Source organism: Xenopus tropicalis, chromosome 4, assembly GCF_000004195.4.
Source record: "Xenopus tropicalis strain Nigerian chromosome 4, UCB_Xtro_10.0, whole genome shotgun sequence".
Taxonomy (NCBI): Eukaryota; Metazoa; Chordata; class Amphibia; order Anura; family Pipidae; genus Xenopus; species Xenopus tropicalis.
Window position 1 is genome coordinate 76,158,722 of NC_030680.2, and position 20,926 is coordinate 76,179,647.

The window sequence follows — 20,926 nt, forward strand, 5'->3', positions numbered from 1 at the left end:
CAAGGACAGGAAAAAAGCATGAGGGATGCATCAAATACATATATTTTTTAATTTGGACAAATACATTTTACAAAAGTTATTCAGCCAGATCAAATCTGAACCCTAATTAGCATAGTTTTCAATTAAAGGAAAAGTGTTAAAGTGTTAATGTTAAAGCTGGCTTAATTGTAAAAAAAAAAAAATCACTCATTGGTGTGGGTTAATGGTAGATGGGTAATTTTCTCTGCTGGTTTTAATATGCCAAAAGAGAAAAACTGATTCCTAAATTATGTGTATGCTCTGCCAATCATGGTTCAGCCCCTTAGCACACACCTTTGGTGGTAAAGTGTATGTATTTATGTATTTTTATGTCAAAATTTGCTATGTGGTTGACAACTGATCCTGTGCCTAACTGCATACACATTTAGGAAGCAGAAGGTAGCAGATCAGTATAAACTCAAGCTTTGTTCTTTGATTCCAGCATTTAGTTGGAGGGCAAACATAAGCAGACATAGAAGTCTAGGCATATAAGCATTGTTGGTTTTCCTTCCAGACAGATTTTTTGTTTTAGGAATATAGATTATGGTGTAATATTTTTGATTAGAAGAGCACCTTTTACATTGGAAATCCCACACTATGCTGTTTAATAAGCAACCAAGGGGTTACTCGCTCCACTGGCTTCATGTCACTGCTACAGGGAAATCAAATTGCAGTGTGAAGTCGTGTCTCCAGAACACCTCCAACAAATGTTTACAGCATAACTTGTATAAAGGGCTTAAAGGACAATGAAAGGTTAATATAAATTAAAAGTAAGTCTAAAGGCATTCTTTTTAAGTACTTACTGCATATCTAAATTCCCAGATCCCTGCTTGCTTCTCTGAGATATGGTGCTGGCAGCCTACAGCAGTGTGAAGACTACAGTGACATCACTGAAATCTCTCTCCCCTTCCTGTAGGCTGCCAGCGGCAGCCTTCCTATTCTCTGAGCATGTGTGTAACTTGATCCTGTCTCCTGTTCTGAGCTACACATGCCCACCAGCCAATCAGAAGTGGATCTGCCAGAGGGGAGGGGGGAGGGAATGAAACACATGTGCAGTATGATGCAAGGAGGGAAAGGAAGGGAGAATACCTTTTTAGAGATGGCTGCCTGTTCTAGAAAATGTGAAGTGTGACTGAGTAAATATTTGATTAGGTGAGCAAAAGTGTGGCATTTTTACAAAACAATAGGAGGACTATTGGGCAGTATGCTTTTTAAATTTTGACTTGCATTCTTAGTGCCTTATAATATCAATCTAAATAAAAACTGGGTGAGTGCATTACAAGAATTCATTACCTTGTTGGAATAAATAGCAATTAGCAGTAAATATTATACACCCTAAAGAACATAAATCCAGAAACGTGGTTCCACATCCAAGTTCATTCCACTTATTACGTTTGCCTGCAAGCCTGTAGGGTAAGCAATGCTATATCTGTGACTTAGCTTGCACAGTTGGTTAAGATGATGTAACAACCACAAATTGTCAGTAAAACTATTGATTTTTCACCAGAAAATTTCCCGAGAAATAGTTCTCCACCTTTTGCTTACAAATTACATCCTTCTCCTTTTTTTTCAATAAAAAAGCCACTGTAACTGCATGTGAACCATAAATCCACTTTCTTTTGCAGAAAGTACAGACATCCGTTCTTAGTCACCAGCCACTGTTTATTTTATTATTTTTATATAGTCAGATATTGTAGGTAAGTTCCATGAGACATTGCTCTGCTTAGGAAACCCCTCATGTTCTGGCAATAATAAAGTAATGACAGATAATACAGCTTGGTTTCCTTTAAAAATGATAATTATACCAACATGATAATATTTATAGAATCTACATCAATTCCTGGGGTATTCAGAGAGGACTACTAAAGTTGCTGAGTTGTACTAAGGCAGAGTTAAAAACACATGCATGCCGTGAAGATAAGAGAATATGCTGCATCTGAGGAATGTGCTAAATATCTAACCAATAAGTTACAAATGAATATGAACAGTATGTGTTTGCACAAAATGTTCCTCAGTTATTAAACAACCAGCAGGGAACGTGGACACAAACACATTTCACAAATTTTGGTTATGAAAGGTACAAACCCATTAAGCACTGCATGAAACACACACACACACACATAAACCAATGATATACTTACTATAGAAAAGGGCCCTGTAGCCCCAATAACAAAATATCCATTATAGGTTACGTTGCATTCTAAAAAGGTATTCGGTTACATAGGGGGCTGGAGCATGTAAAGGATCTGACCTTTAACAAACCACCTTCCTGAACAGATATTTATTTCCACCAATGTACACAGTTAGTGTCATCTAAATATACAGACTGCACAAATGTATATTAAATCATTTGTTTATAGAGAGAAAATAAATTAAAGGACCTGGGAACTTGATGTCAGCCATAAAACTGGATGTAAGAGCCCAAACCTGACTTTTGCATACTTTTTGGATTAAGGACCCCTTTGTATTACCTAGCCTCACAGTCTGGGGATCACTGGTCACAGGTAAAAACCTAGGTACAATAGAGGACAAATATACTGATAACACAAACTGCAGGCAGGGGGGGCTGTAGGACTTACCTTGAAGTAAAGCCAGCAGCAGGATCGGGGACATCTCAGCGCCTTGGGAATCAGCAGTGTTGTGACTGTAATGAATAAAGAAGAGCTTTGTTATGTTTGTGTAGGAGGGGCAAGAGGTTTCACATACACACATATACACAGCCACTGAGAAAGAGGGGGCATGTCAGAGCCGTAACAAAGAACAATTCACTCCCGGCTTCTAAAAAACAGGAGACAAGTGCAGAAGAAAAAAATGCAGTACATTGATACAGTAAATACACAGACTGGTGATTTATGCTATTTATGTGTCTAACACTTACCCCTAACAAAACACATAAACACAAATGTACAAATGAGAATCAATATATATCTAAATAATCTGCTACTTAAAAACCACCCTCTGCTTCACCCAACACCAATTCTGTCCCTGTTGCTAATTAGCAATTCTAAAGAGACTGCACTGACAGTACACAAATCTGTCATGATTTACAGGTCTAATCAGTTTCTGTACCTACCCTATGTACAGTAGCTTCAAGAGAGATCATTGTGTGTGTGTGGATATGTTACCCTATCAGTTTACTTGCAGATGTCTTAAGCATTTTATTCATATAGCATCTATAGATGATCTTTGTCTACAGTGGGTTCCTGTTTGCTTCAGAACTTTTAAAGGGGCAGTGGTAAAAAAAAGTATTGCTTTAAATTCACCTTGTTCAGGAAAATCATTGCATAGTTTTTTCTGTAAAAGAAACCTATTTAATTTTTATATTTGTTTTTTTTCCTTAGAATAGCATCTATAAAGAGAAAATTCATGTTTGCATTTCATTTTAGTATGCTGTAGATGGATTTCTTTTAGCAACACTTCAAATGGTCTTAATTTGCTATGTATTTTCCTTCTTTTAATTATTAGTCTAACTAGTCTGCCTTATCGCAAATGACTGTTGGGGTCAATAACATTAGAAGCTAAAAACAGATTGACTGTAAGGCTTCAGTTTTATAGTTAATCTTCTTATTCGCTTATTCATCTAATAATATCTAATAATATCTACTATCCATATTCAGTTATAATGTCCAAATTGTTATCTGGTTGATAGGGTAATTTAGGCCTAGCAACCAGACTGTAGAGCTGCATAATAAAAAAAAAACTTGAAAAAATTACTAGTGTCTCAAAGTTAATTTTAAGGACTGCACAGTGACCTAACTGTAGTAAAAATGGAATGAATTCTAATGTGCTTTTAATAAACAAAAACATAAATTATGCTGACATGGGAGTATATTTACTAAACAGGACTCAAGTCCTGTTTCATTGGGAAGTCACTAAATTCATGAATGTTCACCTAATTCTGATTCTGCATTTTGAGCAGGTTAAAAAAAGCAGCAGTAAGAATTGCCTTTGTTTTATAATAATCACTGGTGCTTATAACTGCAGTAAGGATTTGTTAAAGATCAAATTTTAACAACACTCATAAAAAGTGTGTCAAGGAAGGTGAATTCAGTCAATCCAATCCAATCCAAATCTGCTTGAAAATATTGTAAAAATTATTTTTATCGTTGCTCATAGCATTCTATTAGATTTGACATCTTAACCTGCTGTTATTTTGGGATAACTCAAATTACTGAATATCTAGCTGTTCAGATTTGCAGTGTAATTTTGGCAGTTTAAGGCTAGTATAATTTTAAACTGGGGCATTTTTGCCTGCTGCATTTTTAGCTTAGTAAATGCCTTTGTCTCCTTGTGTATACAATGCTTTCACAATTTCCCTTTCAGTGCTGTGAAGCTTATACCATGAGGGCACAGCCACAGTCTGTTAAGCCATCCATTCAAGAGCACCATACAATGGGTTGTACATTCTCTATTTTGAGCTAAATGCTGACAAAAACAAACCTACAGAAAAAAACAGGCACTAAGAAATCTAGTGGGGTCAGTTCAAGGGTCAAATCTAACAATATTCATTGCCCAAAGGCATATAAACAATGCACTGGGGATGCTTATATGATGAGCCAAGGTTGTCCACATGTCTGTCCAGACACACTGCAGGCTAACTGAAATACACAGCATATATAATTTTTTCTGCCTTGTATGTAAACAAAATGATTAGTCTAGATATCTTAAATATGGAATTCATTTAGTGACATTAAATGTGATGTTTTAACAAGTGATATAGTGACTTTTAATTGAACTGTTATTTGCGAGCAAGAAGGCAGTCTGCAAAGTACAAAAATGGGAGCCATCCGTTCAGAGCACACAGACCTGGGGCTACCCAGATAAATACATTGCTGTCTGGATGGTTGCGCAGTATTTATGATTTTTATTGATTTTTTAGTAGATTTAAGGTATTGAGATCCAAATTACGGAAAGACCCCTTATCCGAAATACCCTTGGTCCCGAGCATTCTGGATAATGGGTCCTATACCTGTACAAGTAAATTGAGGGCAAGGTGAACTGTGGTGAACTATATTTTGCAATGATTGTGCAGTTCAGTTTGATAAGATTTTCATGCACTGGAGGGCTGCATCTCCCCCATAGGCCTCCATGTTGGAAAGCCCTGGTATATTCTACTCTTTATTCATTTCTATGGGACTTTGGGCAGCATATTTATTAGAGTGAAAGTGAGATTTCAAACACATCTTTAAAAATCCCATAGAAATTAGACAGAGGTCAAAAGTGACAGAATTACAGCTCTAGTTTCGCTCTTTGATAAACATGGCCCATAGAATATACTCAAGCCATGTTTTATTTTGGATCTGTATTGGGCAAATAGATATTGCTGAAGGATATTTAATGCTTCATTACCATATGTAAGAAACTTTCTATATGTCTTTAATGTCAATAACAGCAACACCAAATACAGAATACACCTAAACTATACATAAAACATAACTGGACATTTGGTTTGCAGTGTAACATGTACAGAAAATGGGACAGAAGAAACAAACTATATATATATATTATATACTTAATATATTAAGCGGTTAGACACTTGCCATATACAGTATACCTTATTTTAACATATTTTTATCTGTTTTGCTTTTTAGTAATACATTGCTGTTGGTCATATGCTAGTTTCTCTGCATATATCATATACACTCAAGGTACAAATAAGCTTCCCAGTAAATGTTGCTGCTAGGGAAGAGGTTCATGACAGCAAATGTTTGTGTTTGAAGAGGTAAAAAAATAAGATGACTTGATTACCTGTTCAACTTTCTACAAAGTACAGCTGCAAGGTTTTACTGCTTAGGTTTCACATTTTTATTGTTTGTCCCAATTTATATTTTACATTTAGATTTTAATATTTAATAATATTTAAGGAAGAGATTATAACAGAAAGAAGTATATCCCAGCACTTGTAGTAAGATAAGGCTGACTGAGTATTCTGTCTGAGACGCTGTTGGCTACACAATTGTATATATCTTCCTGGAAAGGAAATAGTAATCTACCACAATATAAGGAAACAGAAAATATTCTACTTAATTTCATTATGTTGATGTAGTGTGTATGAAAAGCATACCCCTATGAATGGAAAATAGAGAACAGAAAATGTTTTTTGCTGATCTGTTTGAAAGGATGTGGCAGCCTAGTGTTCTATATAGAAATGTGTGGTGGCACTGTGACAGTGTGTGTTATCTGTGAGCTTTCATTGTTGTATCTGTGTTAAGCATTTCATACCTGTGCTGGACCCATCTATTAGAAAGGCTAGGCTGTATAACCGGGCACCGTCCTTGTAGCCTAATTGTTACCTCTGCACGGAGAATGTGTTTCAGTCTAATGCGTCCTATCCTCACAGGAAGTCCTTTTGTATTCCCTGCCAGGGTAGGTGTGTCAGACAGGTAAAGAAAAGGAATTGCAAATGCAAACACCTGCCTGGGTAGGACGGCAAAGTCGTCTGGTACAAAGATCACCAGATTTCCTTGTTGTCGAGAAAGCTCAGTCAGTTCCATGAATTCATAGATATCTTATTTTCATACAAAAAAGCATACTATTAGGCAAAAGACTCACACAAACTGCTTTTAATTGCAGAGAGTCACACACAAGTATGCAGACTTCTATAAACCAAGCTCTGTTTCTAAAAACTGCAATGAGCTAAATGTTATCTGTTGATCTAAAGTCTTTTTTCTGCTACAACTCCATTTTCATTTTTTTGAATGATACCTTCTCCCCATACTCTCACTTATAAATTATCTAGTATAAAATGTGGGGCCATTTTTAGTCTATTGAGTTGTAAGGGAATTCTGAAAAACGCCACAATTTGGAGCGAAGCATGGCTAACTGCATTGTGTTTTTGCACTTTGCACATTTTACTCAATGAGGCCAGAAGGGTACAGGTATGGGATCTGTTATCCCAGGTCCTGAGGTCTGGTTAACAGGTCCCATACCTATAATACTTTTTGAGGCAATGTTGCTGTAGTGTAAGAACAACATGTCATTTTCGAAAAAAGAAAATGGTATTTTCAACAATTCAGGTTAGTATTAGTTTCCAGAAATTAAACTATTGCTCTCAGACATACACAGAATAGCAGGAATTAGTTATTTACAGATGTAGATTGTAGATACATAATAACCCTGTCCGCGCTCGTATGAAATCAATATATAAATATTAAATTCAAAAACTGCGAAAAGACAAAAAGGAGAGGGAGGAGAGAAAGGAAAAGAGAGAAAGAAAAAAACAACCACACCCAACAGTGTTAATTAACTTTACAAAAAAGGAATTACAAAATACTATGTCCTTGAGCTGCCTTCCTCCACCTAATCCTTACAATAACTAAGTCCTTCACCTCAGTGAATTGGCGCTCTCAATAAACTACATGTGATTAATAAAAAATCAATCCAATTAGCTTTATTCCAATTTTACATAGTAAAGATATGCAGATAAACCATTAATCACTTGTTCAAACAATTCATACATTTATAATAAATCGATTCATAAAGGTAAAAAGGAAAGAAGTTTATGATACAAACTTAAAGGAGAATGCAAGTCAAAATGTAAAAAGCATACTGCCCAATAGTCCTCCTATTGTTTAGTAAAAACGCCACACTTTTGGCTCACCTAATCAAATATTTACTCAGTCACACGTACTTCACATTTTCTAGAACAGGCAGCCATCTCTAAAAAGGTATTCTCCCTTCCTTTCCCTCCTTGCTTCATACTGCACATGTGTTTCATTCCCTCCCCCCCTCCCCTCTGCCAGATCCGCTTCTGATTGGCTGGTGGGCATGTGTAGCTCAGAACAGCAGACAGGATCAAGTTACACACATGCTCAGAGAATAGGAAGGCCTACAGGAAGGACAGAGAGATTTCAGTGATGTCACTGTAGTTGTCACACTGCTGTAGGCTGCCAGCACCATATCTCAGAGAAGCATTCTTCTTAAAAAGAATGCCTTTAGACTTACTTTTAATTTATATTAACCTTTCATAGTCCTTTAATACATTAAAGTCTAGGCCAATTTATACAATTAAAACGAATCCATGATATCTCAAATATACTCCCAAGTCACTATTTCTAATCATGCAGCTGCAGCATGATTTTATCTGAAAGCCTATATATTTCCTAGTAAAAGTAAAAGATAAAAACGAATCTAAGAATTCATTGGATAAAAGGGTTCCTCGCAATAGTTCATATGTATAATATATGTATACACCGATGCCCATAGTTATACACATCCCTTAATAGTATTAAACTCAAGTATAGTAACGAAGAAGCGCATGCACGCAAAATGCGTTGACACGAGAAGTGGTCTGAATAGGGATCCGTACAAGCAGGAAGTGTTGCAGTAGTGACGCCTCCGAACAAACTACGTGAGCGAGCGGCGGAACCCATGTTTCTCTCCACTTCAGTTTTAAGTAAGTTCCCGGCCAGGACTTTAGTTTTATATTATGTAGTTCCTTTGAGGGCTCTATTTGCACTAGCAAAGTAGTTATAGAGAGCGATCTGTACTATTGCACTTTGGAGGATTACACCTTTTCTTTCTTAATTTCCTCTCACCCAGACCCCATTACTATATTATTGATGTTGGTATATATTACATGTGAGTGTATAGATAGGTCAGTATAGGTTTGTGTGTGCTGGGTTTCCTTGAAAGGGTTGAACTCTTTTTCCAACCCAATGTAACTATGTACTTCCATATGATGTGGACATGCCCCAAAGTAAACAAACACTTTGAAGAAGTAATGTCCTATATTCAAGATAAAACAACCTTCCCCAAAATAATGAGCCCAATGGTCTGTCTACTAAGGGGCACATTTACTAATGCACGAACTGGATGAATGCGCCCGAATGCATTTTTTTCGTAATGATCGGTATTTTGCGATTTTTCGGAAAATTGTCGCGACTTTTTCGTAGCCGTTACGACTATTTCGTAAAATGTCGCGACTTTTTCGTAGTGTTACGACATGCGCGAAAAGTCGCGACTTTTTCGCTGCTTTCGCGCCGAGTACGAAAGATTCGGATTCATTCAAGCTTCAGTATGGTGACTTTTCTTGGGCCAGGTTGGAGCTGCAGAGTGCCATTGAGTCCTATGGGAGGCTTCCAAAATCATGCTAAGTCTGAAAGTTTTGCCCGCAATTTACGAGCGCTCAATACAAAAAAGTTGTGACAAGATACGAGCATATGGTACCGGCTACGAAAAAGTTGCGCCTTTTCGCAGCAGTCGTAATGGTTACAAAAAAGTCGTGACAATTTACGAAAAGTCGTAACGGCGACGAAAAAATCGCAAAAAATACGAAAAAGTCGCAAAATGTTCGTTTTCCAATCGGAATTTTTCCAATTCGGATTCGAATTCGTGTCTTAGTAAATCAGCCCCTTAGTGTAATAGATTACCTCATCCCACAAAATGCCAAGAGGGATTTATGTTGGTCCTTGCTGTTTTATGTAAAAAAGGCAATCCTTCCCTACCTCTGGTCAGTAATGAGAAAATTTAGAATCGGGCAAAAATATATAAATCTGGTCAAACTATTATACAATTCCCCTAATGCCTCCATCCGCATTAACACTGGGAAGGGCAACAAGGCAGGGCTGTCCCCACTCCCCCTTGCTATTTGCCTTGGCCATGGAGCCATTTGCTCAGCATATACAATCTCACCCAACAATAACAGGCATAAAGATTGGCCCAATAGAAGAGCATATCCAACTGTATGCCCATGATACATTGCTATACATAGGAGACAGAGGGGATACAATCCAAAGCTCTATGGAAATTATACATAGGTTTGGGCGTAACTCAGGTCTAATCACAAATAACTCCAAATCCATGGCATTGCTAATAGATCCGCCAGGTGTTAATGAGGACCTTTCTACCTTTCCTTTCAAAATTGTTCCACAATTGACATACTTAGGTGTGACTATTGCAATACCCATAACTGACTACGCATTACTTAATTTAAATCCAATAATAAATTGGTTACAATTGAAAATCAGATCATGGTCCTCATTGCTACTGGGCACAATGGGTAGAATACACCTAATAAAGATGTTGATATTACCAAAACTTCTCTATATTTTGCAACAATCCCCAATTTGGATACCAAAACCAAACTTTCTGAAACTGAATACTCTATTTTGCAAACTCATTTGGGCTTTCTCCAGATGTAGGCTTAAGCTAGATACTCTTATGCGCTCTTAGTCAAATGGAGGTGTTTCATTCCTAGATGTGTACCTATATTAAATTGCGGCACAGCTATCTCACTTGGTAACCTGGCTGGAACACTCCAATCACCTCACCTTAAAAAATATCTGGGCTCAAGTTACGGGTCTCCTAACGCATCTGATAGGATGGCTAGTGTGCAAACCCACTAAACAATCTCATAATACCACAGCTAATCTAGTCCTAGCAAATATACGCTACATTTGTAGGGTAGCCTCACAAATAGTCCAAGATAAGGGCACAGACACACGTACCCCATCTGGTTTAATCTAAACTGCCCTTCATTAACAGGTACGGGACATATGAAACTATGGCTCAACAAGGGAGCGGAGACCATAGATGATGTGTGGAGGGAAAATGGCATGGTATGCTTTAGTGTACTAAGACAAACCAGGGAAATACCAAATAACCAATGGTTACAGAACATTAGAATTAAAAAAGAGAACCAATAGTAGTATGCAAGAATCGCCTGCTGTCCTATAATAACAAACCCTCCACCAAAGGGTTAATTTCCATTCTTTACGCATTACTTCTCCAAGAAAGTAGAGCAAAACCACTAGAAAACCTACAAAATAAATGGGAACTGGCGACTGAGACCATCTTAGATGATGAATGGCAAGAAGCCCAAGAGTCACACCAAACTGTTTCTGTATGCTATAGGCTCCGTATGATCCAACTTTATATTCTACATAGAGCATTTTACACCCCAATCAGGTTACATTCTATTTATCCAGCCATACTGGATACCTGCACTAGATGTAATATAGAGAAGGGATCATTGGTACACATGCTCTGGGAATGTGTCCACATTAAACCATACTGGTCTGCCATATTAGACGAGCTTGACTCCACTCTGGAGACTACCCTCCCTAGGACCCCAAAGGCCTGCCTCTTAAATATTCTTGGTAAAACATTCACCAATCAATATCATCGTATATTTACCAATGAAGCACTTTTCCTAGCCAAAAAACTCATAACACAACACTGGAAAAGTATGGTTCCCCTAGACGTGCATAACTGGGAAAATTTAATGGCTGAGACTTGCAAGTTGGAACAACTAATATACCTCAAAAGAGGAAGCCCAAACAAATTCCATAAAATTTGGGACCAATGGTTGGATAAACATCCTCTCCTCACTATAGTAAATGACCAATAAAGTACACACAGCTATATGGTTTCACCCACATACAAGCAACTACAACCAGAATATGTAATATTGTACATCGGAACTCTGCATTTTACTTCTTGGAAAACTCTTATTGACAATGTAGCCTGGCCATATATTCCATGTCTGACAACGGTATATCTCAATTACTGTAATGCCTATTGTATATTCAATAAAAACTACCTGAATTAAAAAAAAAGACAATCCTTATAAAATGGTTAGATTCACAACCCTCCTTCCTTAAGTTTTGGTGAGAAATTATCTGTAGGAATCTCTCAGTTATACAATTACCTTATACAGCCAGGGGTTGCCCGGATAAATATGATAAAATCTGGGAAGACTGGATTACTGCTACTTCTTAAATAGATTCTTATGTGCCTACAGGGTTAAATATAAGATTGATCATGATTATGTGTCTCATGTAATTTTACATTTGTATTCATGACTGGCCGCAAAGGCTTAATAGGTTTTTGTATTAGTGATTATAAATTATGGTGTGCCAATGTACTTGATACCACTTTCCCCTCCCCCCCTCTCTTTTCTGTACCCCTAAATAAAAACTAAGTAACACTAAGTAAGCTACTTGTAGCATGAGATCATACCTGTACATCGTTGCATAAGTCCTTGCCCCCCAGCGGAGCTTACAAACTCAGGTCCCAATTACATAAATATAAATTATAAAAATGATAGTATTTAAACTGATATAAAGACAGATACAGACACAGTATACATTTCCTCATATCCTCTTGCGAGTTTTGCTACCCTTCCTCGCAACACCATACCACATTCCTCACCTCCCTATTACTCCCCTGCTCAATAAAGTCCAGCTGTCAAACATTTACTGAGTAAGACCCACACCAGGCTCCTGAGTTCTTGTTACTATCTGGATAAATCAACTTGCCATCATATAAATGCAATAAATATATTTTTGTAGTCTACAACTCCCAGAATCCCAGTGTTACAGTTTAGCTAATACATTAGATAGCTTCAAGAAGGGGTTGGATGGCTTTTAAAGGGGAAGGAAAGGCTAAGTCACTTGGGGGTGCTAAAATGTTAAGCACCCCCAAGTGACTTGAATCGCTTACCTCGTACCCCGGGCTGGTGCCCCTATTAGGAAAAAACCGCACCAGCCCGGAGCACCTGGGGCGATGCGCTTCCTCCTTCCGCCTTGCTTTCCCCTAGACTCCGAGTCCAGCGCATGCTCAGTAGAGTGAAAAAGCCGACTTCTCTGTTAAAGTTCGGCTTTTCACTCTACTGCGCATGCGCGCGCAGCGATACAGGAAGGAGGAAGCGCTCGCTGCTACCCCGGGCTGGTGCTGTTTTCTCCATACAGGAGCACCAGCCCGGGGTAGAAGGTAAGCGATCTAAGTCACTTGAGGGGGCCTAACATTTTGGCACCCCCAAGTGACTTAGCCTTTCCTTCTTCTTTAAGCAAGTGGGGAAATACAGGGATATGGACTATAGCTCTTAGTACAAATTGATCCTTGTTACAAACATAAAATGTATTTTTGGGTCCATATAATAAATCAATAAATGAAAAAAAAATGCAACTGTCATCAAACTCTCAGAAGGCATCTGTAGCCTTACAGGATCATTATCAGAACTGAAAAACAGAAAGCCATGCATTACAGCTGTCACGGCTTGCCACTGCAAAGAATGGGAAGCACTTTACCCATGGCAGGCTATTCTGGTGGTGACATCTGGGTGCCACTAGTGAAAACTATTTCAGCATTCCTAAATGGTACCTTAGTATGGGATAAGGAAGAAATACAACAGATTATTAAAAAAAATTATATACAATAAAAATACTCATACTTATTATACTGGAATTTTATAGCAGACTGCATAACACCGTATATAAAGCATTCTGTTTGCAAATGTGTGTATTAAGTATTGTGAGGGCAGCAAAATGATTCTGGAGTAGCTGCAAGGCACTCCCAAAGGAATTTCTGGCTGTGGCCCTGATGCGTTAGAAAGAACTCTGCTTAGGTGCATACGGTTGTACAGGTATCAGACGCCTTATCCAGAAACCCATTATCAGAAAGTTCTGAATTACTGAAATGTCATCTCCCATAGACTCCATTTTAATCAAATAATTCACATTTTTAAAAATGATTTCCTTTTTCTCTGTAATAATAAAACAGTACCTTGTACTTGATCCCAGCTAAGATATAATTAATCCTTATTGGGTTTAATTACTGTTTAAATATTTTTTTAGCAGACTTAAGGTAGGATATCCAAATTACAGAAAGACCCCTTATCTGGATAACCTCAGGTCCTGAGCATTCTGGATAATGGGTCCCATACCAGTACTTTAAATATTATGCATTTGTAATCATAATGCTTTAAAATGCTTCAGGTGTAATATAGTAATTAAAGCAAAGTTAGTCGTTTCAGAAGCATGTATCAACCAATCAGGTACCTTTTAAACAGCAGGCCAAGCAAACTTTGTTACATATATTGTAAAATGTATTGCAGTATTAACCTAAACCTCAGTGTGTGAGAGCTTTCTCATAATGCAATGTTCTCAGTATCTAAATATCTGTATCATGTCTATGGTGTCAACTTTCCCACTGCAACAGAAGATGATTTAGCAAGTAAGTGTAAGAATTGTCAGGGAGTCCCCCTTCTTACACCATCAAAGCATGCACACTGTATTTAAGACATATCCTACACTGTCTGGTTTATTTCTATCTCATAACGTACTTCCCTTTAACACTTTATCTTATTCTGCTGTGGTTGCTTAGTGCACCTCTTTTGCATGAAAACCATGTTTTGCCATGTAGTCATTATTTTAGCAGTACATATGTGTTACATTTGTTTATATAGTATTTGTGTACTAAGGAAAATATCTGTTTCTGCCTTTTAAGAATTTTAAATAATGTATTCTCTGGTCTCCGGAGTCTTTAGGGAACAGGTAGAGGTACACCCACAAGGGCAGTGAGAAAAGTGCAATTTCCACAATGCAGCATTTTTTCCCCAGAATTCCAGCATCATTGCAGTTGCAAGAGGGTGATGCATTTCACACAACTGTATCTGGCTGTATCTGGCGCAACTGCATCCAAGATTCATTTTGATGCCAGTGGTGTTACATCTGATTGCAGGAAATTGCAAGAAGCACAACTGCACTAGCAGATTTATAGAAGCCTTATAGTCTCAGCAAATCCCTTATTACAGTGGCAGAGCCTTTCCGAATTTTGTGCACAGCTGCGCGGAAAAGTCGCGCGAGCGCGAAAAATTCGTCGAGAATACGCTCAGAGCATTCGCGTGAACGCTCCTAGCGTTCGGGTCTTTGTAAATTTCCCCCTAAGTGTTCTCAATTACCATATGCAGATGACTGAAATCCCTTACAGCATGTAGTACTTGTTCTCCTTATCATAAAATAATCTAAAATTAAACTGATGGTTTCATTTCTTTAGAGACCCTGCACACACAGTAGCATGACTTTGGCTGTGCTGGGAGTATCTGCACAAAGCTGACTAGAATGCTCCCTATGCATCTAACTACTGCATACATATATAACATATTGATGTATACTTTATTAGATGTCATATTCTGTTAAAGTAATGATTTAATGGTATAAGTAATACACTATATAAAAAAATATATATTTACATCCTTTATCATTATTTTCCTATCCTATTTTAGCCGTTTTTTCTGGCCCAACCCTTTGCTTGCCTTTGTACCAACCTTCTCACGGACTAGTTAAACTTATGCTATTTGGCACCTTATCAAATTACACCATTTCCTTATCCCCTTTTCACCTGCATCCTCCTCTTCTCACTTACCTGTCCTTTATAAACTTTCATCCTTCTACTTGTTTTGGTCATTACTCTCCCGTCGCCGTTTCTTCTCCCCTTTCGATCCTCCCTCCCCTTCAACTATATTGACTATTCCCCCCACCCCTCCCCTTGGTATTAAGGGGGGTGAGAATGGTCTCACTGTCAGTTCTCACACCCGCCTTTTCAATCCTAGCATTGTCAGTTGGATGAGGACACTACACGTGCTGATGAGTCACTTTAGTGCAGGGAATCACATATACTAATAGCGTATTTGTTACCCATTCGAGGGTTGCCCCTATCTGCAGCTGGCACATTCATTATGCATGTATCATCCCTCATGCAAGTGTTTTACTGGGTGTAGAAATACTGTGATTTTATTTGCCTTTGCAAAGAGAGAAATGCTTGCCAGGAACCACATAGTCTGTAAACTAAGGCCAGTGCTAGGCAGTGTGGCTGGTCCCATGTGTTCCTAATGCTGCGGCCATATAGCCAGTTGTCTCAAGCCTATTATAACACTAACATCTTCATGTATGTGAAACACAGTCGCATTTTGCCCCACAGACAAAAAAAAAATAATTTCAGAAAGCAAATGATTGAAAAATTCTCTACACTTTCAAATGAAAACATTAAAAACAATATTTTGTGACTATAGGCAATCAAAAAGGGTGGCTATTTCAACTGTAGCCCTCTTTTGCTACTGCATGAGATCTAGCACGCATTCACCTGCGTGTGGCGCTACAGGAGCCCTGAGCCTCCGCTATATGGAAGGGCAGGTACACTGATAATGGCGTGCCTCCACCCAGGGTCAGGACAGGTTGGACTGCGGTACCCCTCCCTGGGAAACTTCTCTGATCCACAACACACAAACACAGGAAAGGTTGATGGATTTATTGGCAGGACGCTATACCTTTAAATTAGCAGAGATAGATACAGCCTGCCAGCCAGGGGCAACCTCACTCACATAACATACAGTAGCTGGTACTTTCTGAACTGCTGAGGGGAATCCCCCACTTATGTGGCAAGTGCTTCAGAGTCTTAGAACTCCCTTTGGCTTTCCGTGCCCTGAGAAGAGCACGCTTTGTTCTTCAGAGCCCTGTACAGGACCCCCTTTCCTTCCGCACCCTAAGAGAGCGCGCTTTCTGCCACTGGGGAGGATTCCCAATTACTTTATTATACAGAGCACTGTGTGAGCTACCAACACCTTGCTTGTCTATCTGCTTCCTCGTTCCCAGCAGCACCCTCTTCTCTCACTTCCTTCCTGTCAGCTCACACAGGGGGTGGGGGCTCCTCCTCCTTACACAGTAACAGCACAGAGGAGAGACAAGTATACACAGCTCCCCTACATTCTCCCCCTGCTTAAAAACTGTCACCTCCTGGCTGACAAACAATAAAAAAAAACATAACCAAGTAATGCAATAACATGAAGCATACAAAATCTTCTGGCCTGCTTTAGCTCACAGGGCCTATTTACATAACCACTAGCTGAAAAGGAACTGCATGCAACATACTCAACCTTATACTTACCAAGGCACATTTCATAAACTGAATCAATAATAGTATAGTCCTGGTGGTGCAAACACCGGCAGCATATTTACCAGATTGGACACCGCCCCTACCCAGGCATGGTAAAGTCCAGCATGTGGTACATAAGAAGGATTTCCCAGTGTATCATAAGTCAGTACAGGTGGGGGCTGCCGAACTCGTGCACCCCGTCTCACCTCTCTCGGGGGGAGTCCTCTAGCTGAATCCTCATTAGAAGGGTTTCCATCACTCAGCAACAACCTCTGGTTTGTCTCAGACCTTGGTACAAACTCCGGGGATGCAGGATTCAAATTATCCCTGACAGGAATAGGCCAGTCCTCAGAAGGAAGAGAGTCACTCTGAGTTACATCATTGCCACCCTCATCAGGTTCAGGCATTTGAGCATCCATAGGGGTCTGTTGAACCGTAGGTGGGATTTCCGTGGCGTTGGGGAAGTCAGAAGTACCCTCCATTTGACCTTCCTCAATGTCAATACCTGTAGAAACATCACTTGCTTGAGATACAGGGAGTAAGTGATTTCTATGCCAGGCTTTTACTCGACCCTCTGGTCCCTTTATCTTGTACACCGGAATCCCAGGCAGCTTGCTCACCACATCGAATAGTTCATTTCTCCAACGGTCAGCCAGCTTATGCTTCCCAGGCACTCCTAAATTCCTTAGTAACACTTTGTCACCTGGAAGTAACTCTCTGTACTTGACTTTATGATCATACCTCCTTTTGTTATTGGCATTCAACTTGCTAACATTCTCTTCAGCCAAACGATAGGCAGTAGTCAAGCCTTCCCTCAATCGGGAAACGTACTGAAAGTGGTCCCGATGACTCACTCCATCTGTAGATACACCCAGCTGGACATCAAGGGGCAACCTTGGCTCCCTCCCAAACATCAAGAAGTATGGAGAGAAACCAGTGCTATCATGCCGAGTACTGTTATAAGCATGCACCATAGCCTCCACATGCTTGCTCCAGCTCTTTTTATCCTCCACTGGCAGGGTACCTAGCATGTCCAACAATGTCCGGTTAAATCTCTCAGGAAGGGCATCTCCCTGGGGGTGATAGGGAGTAGTTCGGCTCTTTTCAATATGTAACAGTTGCAAAAGCTCTTTAATAAGACGGCTCTCAAAGTCTCTGCCTTGATCAGAATGTAATCTACTTGGCAACCCGTAGTGAATGAAAAACTTCTCCCATAGTACTTTAGCGACTGTGGAGGCTTTTTGGTCCTTGGTGGGGAAAGCTTGGGCGTACCTGGTATAGTGATCGGTGACTACCAGAACATTACCGATGCCCCTCGAATCATTCTCAATACAAAGAAAGTCCATGCACACCAAGTCCATGGGCTCTGAACTTTTAAGGTGACCCATGGGGGCAGCGAGGACCGGAAGTGTCTTCCTTTGCAGACACCTTAGGCACTTCCTGCAGTAACTTGCAACTGCATCTCTCATTTTAGGCCAGAAAAAGCGGTCTTGGACCAGCCCGTAAGTCTTCTCCATTCCAAGATGTCCATGGTGATCATGCAGACTCCTTAACACCATGTTCCTGAATTTAAGGGGCAACACTAATTGCCGCCTCCCAGGGTGATTATGATATGGTATCAACCGGTATAACAGTCCTTGTTCCACACAGAACTTCCCCCAGTCACGTTGGAAAAATTCATACCCTCCTGGCAAACTCTTCTTGAGCAAAGCAGGATTTCTGCTGTTAACCGCTCTCCACAGGTGCCCTATCACAGGATCAGTTTTCTGGCCTTGAACCATGTCCTTGTGACTGATTAACTTGGATTCTCCCCCTACTAGAGAAATGGGACAGCAGTACATAGGTGGTACAGATTCCGGCCCTCCACCAACAGAATCTACGACCCTCAACTCAGAAAAAGCCACTTTGTCATCCACTACAGCAGCTGTAGCACAGTAGGCCTTCATACCGATGCTGGGTATCTCTTCCCACTCCCCATCATCCTCCAGGGCAGGCAGACCCGGTCGTCTAGAGAGAGCATCCGCTCCTATATTCCTAGGCCCTGGTTTGTACTTGAGGGTGAAAGAGTAGTTTGACAGTGCAGCTAACCAACGGTGCCCTGTGGCATCAAGTTTAGCAGTAGTCAAAATATATGTGAGAGGGTTATTATCTGTTCGTACTTCAAATTCTACTCCATATAAGAAGTCATGCAACTTGTCCACAATGGCCCACTTAAGAGCCAGGAATTCCAGTTTATGCACAGGATAATTCTTTTCACTGGGTGCCAGACTCCTACTAAGATAGGCCACTGGCCGCAGCCCTTCTGGGTACCTCTGGTGTAGGACACCTCCCAACCCTTCATAACTGGCATCAACATGGAGGACATATGGTCTGTGAGCATCTGCATAAGCCAATACAGGGGCTTCTGTCAGCCTTTTCTTTAACTGAACAAAGGCCTCTTCACAGGCTGAAGTCCACTTATCACCAAAAGGGGCTTTAGCATCTCTTTTTGTCCCTTCACCATGCACATTAGAAAGCCTCAACAATTCATTTAATGGGTGGGCCACTCTTGAATACCCCTCTACAAATCGCCTGTAGTAACCACAAAACCCGAGAAATGATCTCAGCTCAGTGACATTTTGGGGTTTGGGCCAGGTTACCACCGCTTCAATCTTGGCCGGGTCAGTTCCTATTCCTTCTGTAGAGACCACATGGCCTACATAGGTTACTGAGGAGCGGCAAAACTTACATTTGTCGATTGACAGTTTTAGTCCTTCTGCTATTAATCGGTCAATCACATTCATCAGACGCTGCTCATGCTCCTCTAGGGTAGTCCCAAACACAATGATATCATCCAGATACACCAGGCACTCTCGGGGTGACAGGTCCCCCAACATCTTCTCCATAAGTCTCTGAAAGGTAGCTGGGGCCCCACAAATACCTTGGGGCATCCTTGTGAACTGGTAAAAACCCAAGGGGCATATAAATGCAGTCTTTTCCTGATCCTCAGATGCCATAGGTACCTGGTAATAGCCAGAGCGTAAGTCCATTAAAGTGAACCATTTGCTACCATTAAGGGCTTCCAGAGTCTCCTCAATTCGAGGTAGAGTGTACTGGTCAGGTACAGTGCGTCTATTTAAAGTACGATAATCCACGCACAACCGGATTGAGCCATCCTTTTTCCTCACGATGACTATAGGGGAAGCATAGGGGCTCCGACTGTCAGCAATAATTCCTCGCCTTTTCATTTCCTGTAAGGTGCGCTGGAGATCCTCCCGGTCCTTGGGAGGGACTCTCCTAGGCCGCTCCCTAAATGGAGTGGAGTCGGATAAGCGGATAGTGTGCTGGGTACTTTTAGCACACCCTACATCCATTTCGTCTGTTGAAAAGACTTGTCTGCGTTCTAGTAAACCGTTACTCAGCCTCTGCTTCCACTCCTCAGAAACAGGGGAATCCCCAAAATCAAATGCCAAGTTTGATACAGAAGCAGATACTGGGGTGGACTGAACCTCAGCAAGGTCAGAAACCTCATGAACGGGGTAGCAATACGCCAACTCCTGTTTAGGCCGGATTACTACAGCATATGGAGAGATATTTTGAACAGTTACTTGAGCAACTAGAGGTATTTTCTTGCCCCACTCTTTCTTCTCTGGGACAACTTTCCACCCATTCTGGACCACTGCCTCGGAGGGGCTTTCAACCAGCACACATCTATAGCCTTTCATCATCTCAGGTTTTACATCAGTTAGTGCTCTCACAGTCCTAATGGACCCCGGAGGAATCTCAACAGTTTGCCCAGCAACATGGCGTAACAACCCATACTTGTAAGTAACTGTGAAGGTGTTGCAGACAACCTCTGGACCATGGTCAGAATACCTAGGGGCTTTTGTCACAGTGACTGAAGGGTTTAGGGTAGTCCGTACCTCACTAACATTTGTTCCCAGAATGATGGGAGCAGCGTTAGGGTTTCCTGTATCTGGGCAGACCACAGCATCAACTTCCTGGGACAGAGGCAGTGTACCATGGCACCTCGGCATGGTTATAGTCACTTGTAGCAATCCATGTATGGGGTAGGCCTGCTGATTCAGCCCCCACAATTCTAAACCTCTAGCGGGCTGTAAAGGTTTGTGGGATAGATGTTGCAGGTAATAACTATAGTGGATTATTGTGACCTGTGATCCGGTATCAAACAAAGCTTGTACTGGCTGCCCATCTAACAGGATGTCTACCAAGGACTTAGGGCCCACCATGTTTCTGTCCTTTGTCGCAGAGGGTT

The 20,926-nt window shown here is 40.4% G+C and overlaps 1 protein-coding gene across 3 annotated transcripts in view; it reads right to left on the minus strand.

Annotated features, from left to right (window-relative positions):
* The window catches only part of adgrg1 (adhesion G protein-coupled receptor G1), a 97,453-nt gene that overhangs the window by 37,454 nt on the left and 39,073 nt on the right, over positions 1-20,926 (minus strand). For 2 of the 3 annotated variants that reach the window (XM_031900838.1, XM_031900837.1), the window contains exon 2: positions 2,598-2,662. In XM_031900838.1, the coding sequence (XP_031756698.1) occupies positions 2,598-2,631 (34 nt within the window). In that variant the 5' untranslated portion in view covers positions 2,632-2,662. Of the gene's footprint in view, positions 1-2,597; positions 2,663-15,165; positions 15,228-20,926 lie in introns of those variants that run through there. The other variant, XM_031900839.1, reaches the window with a different exon arrangement.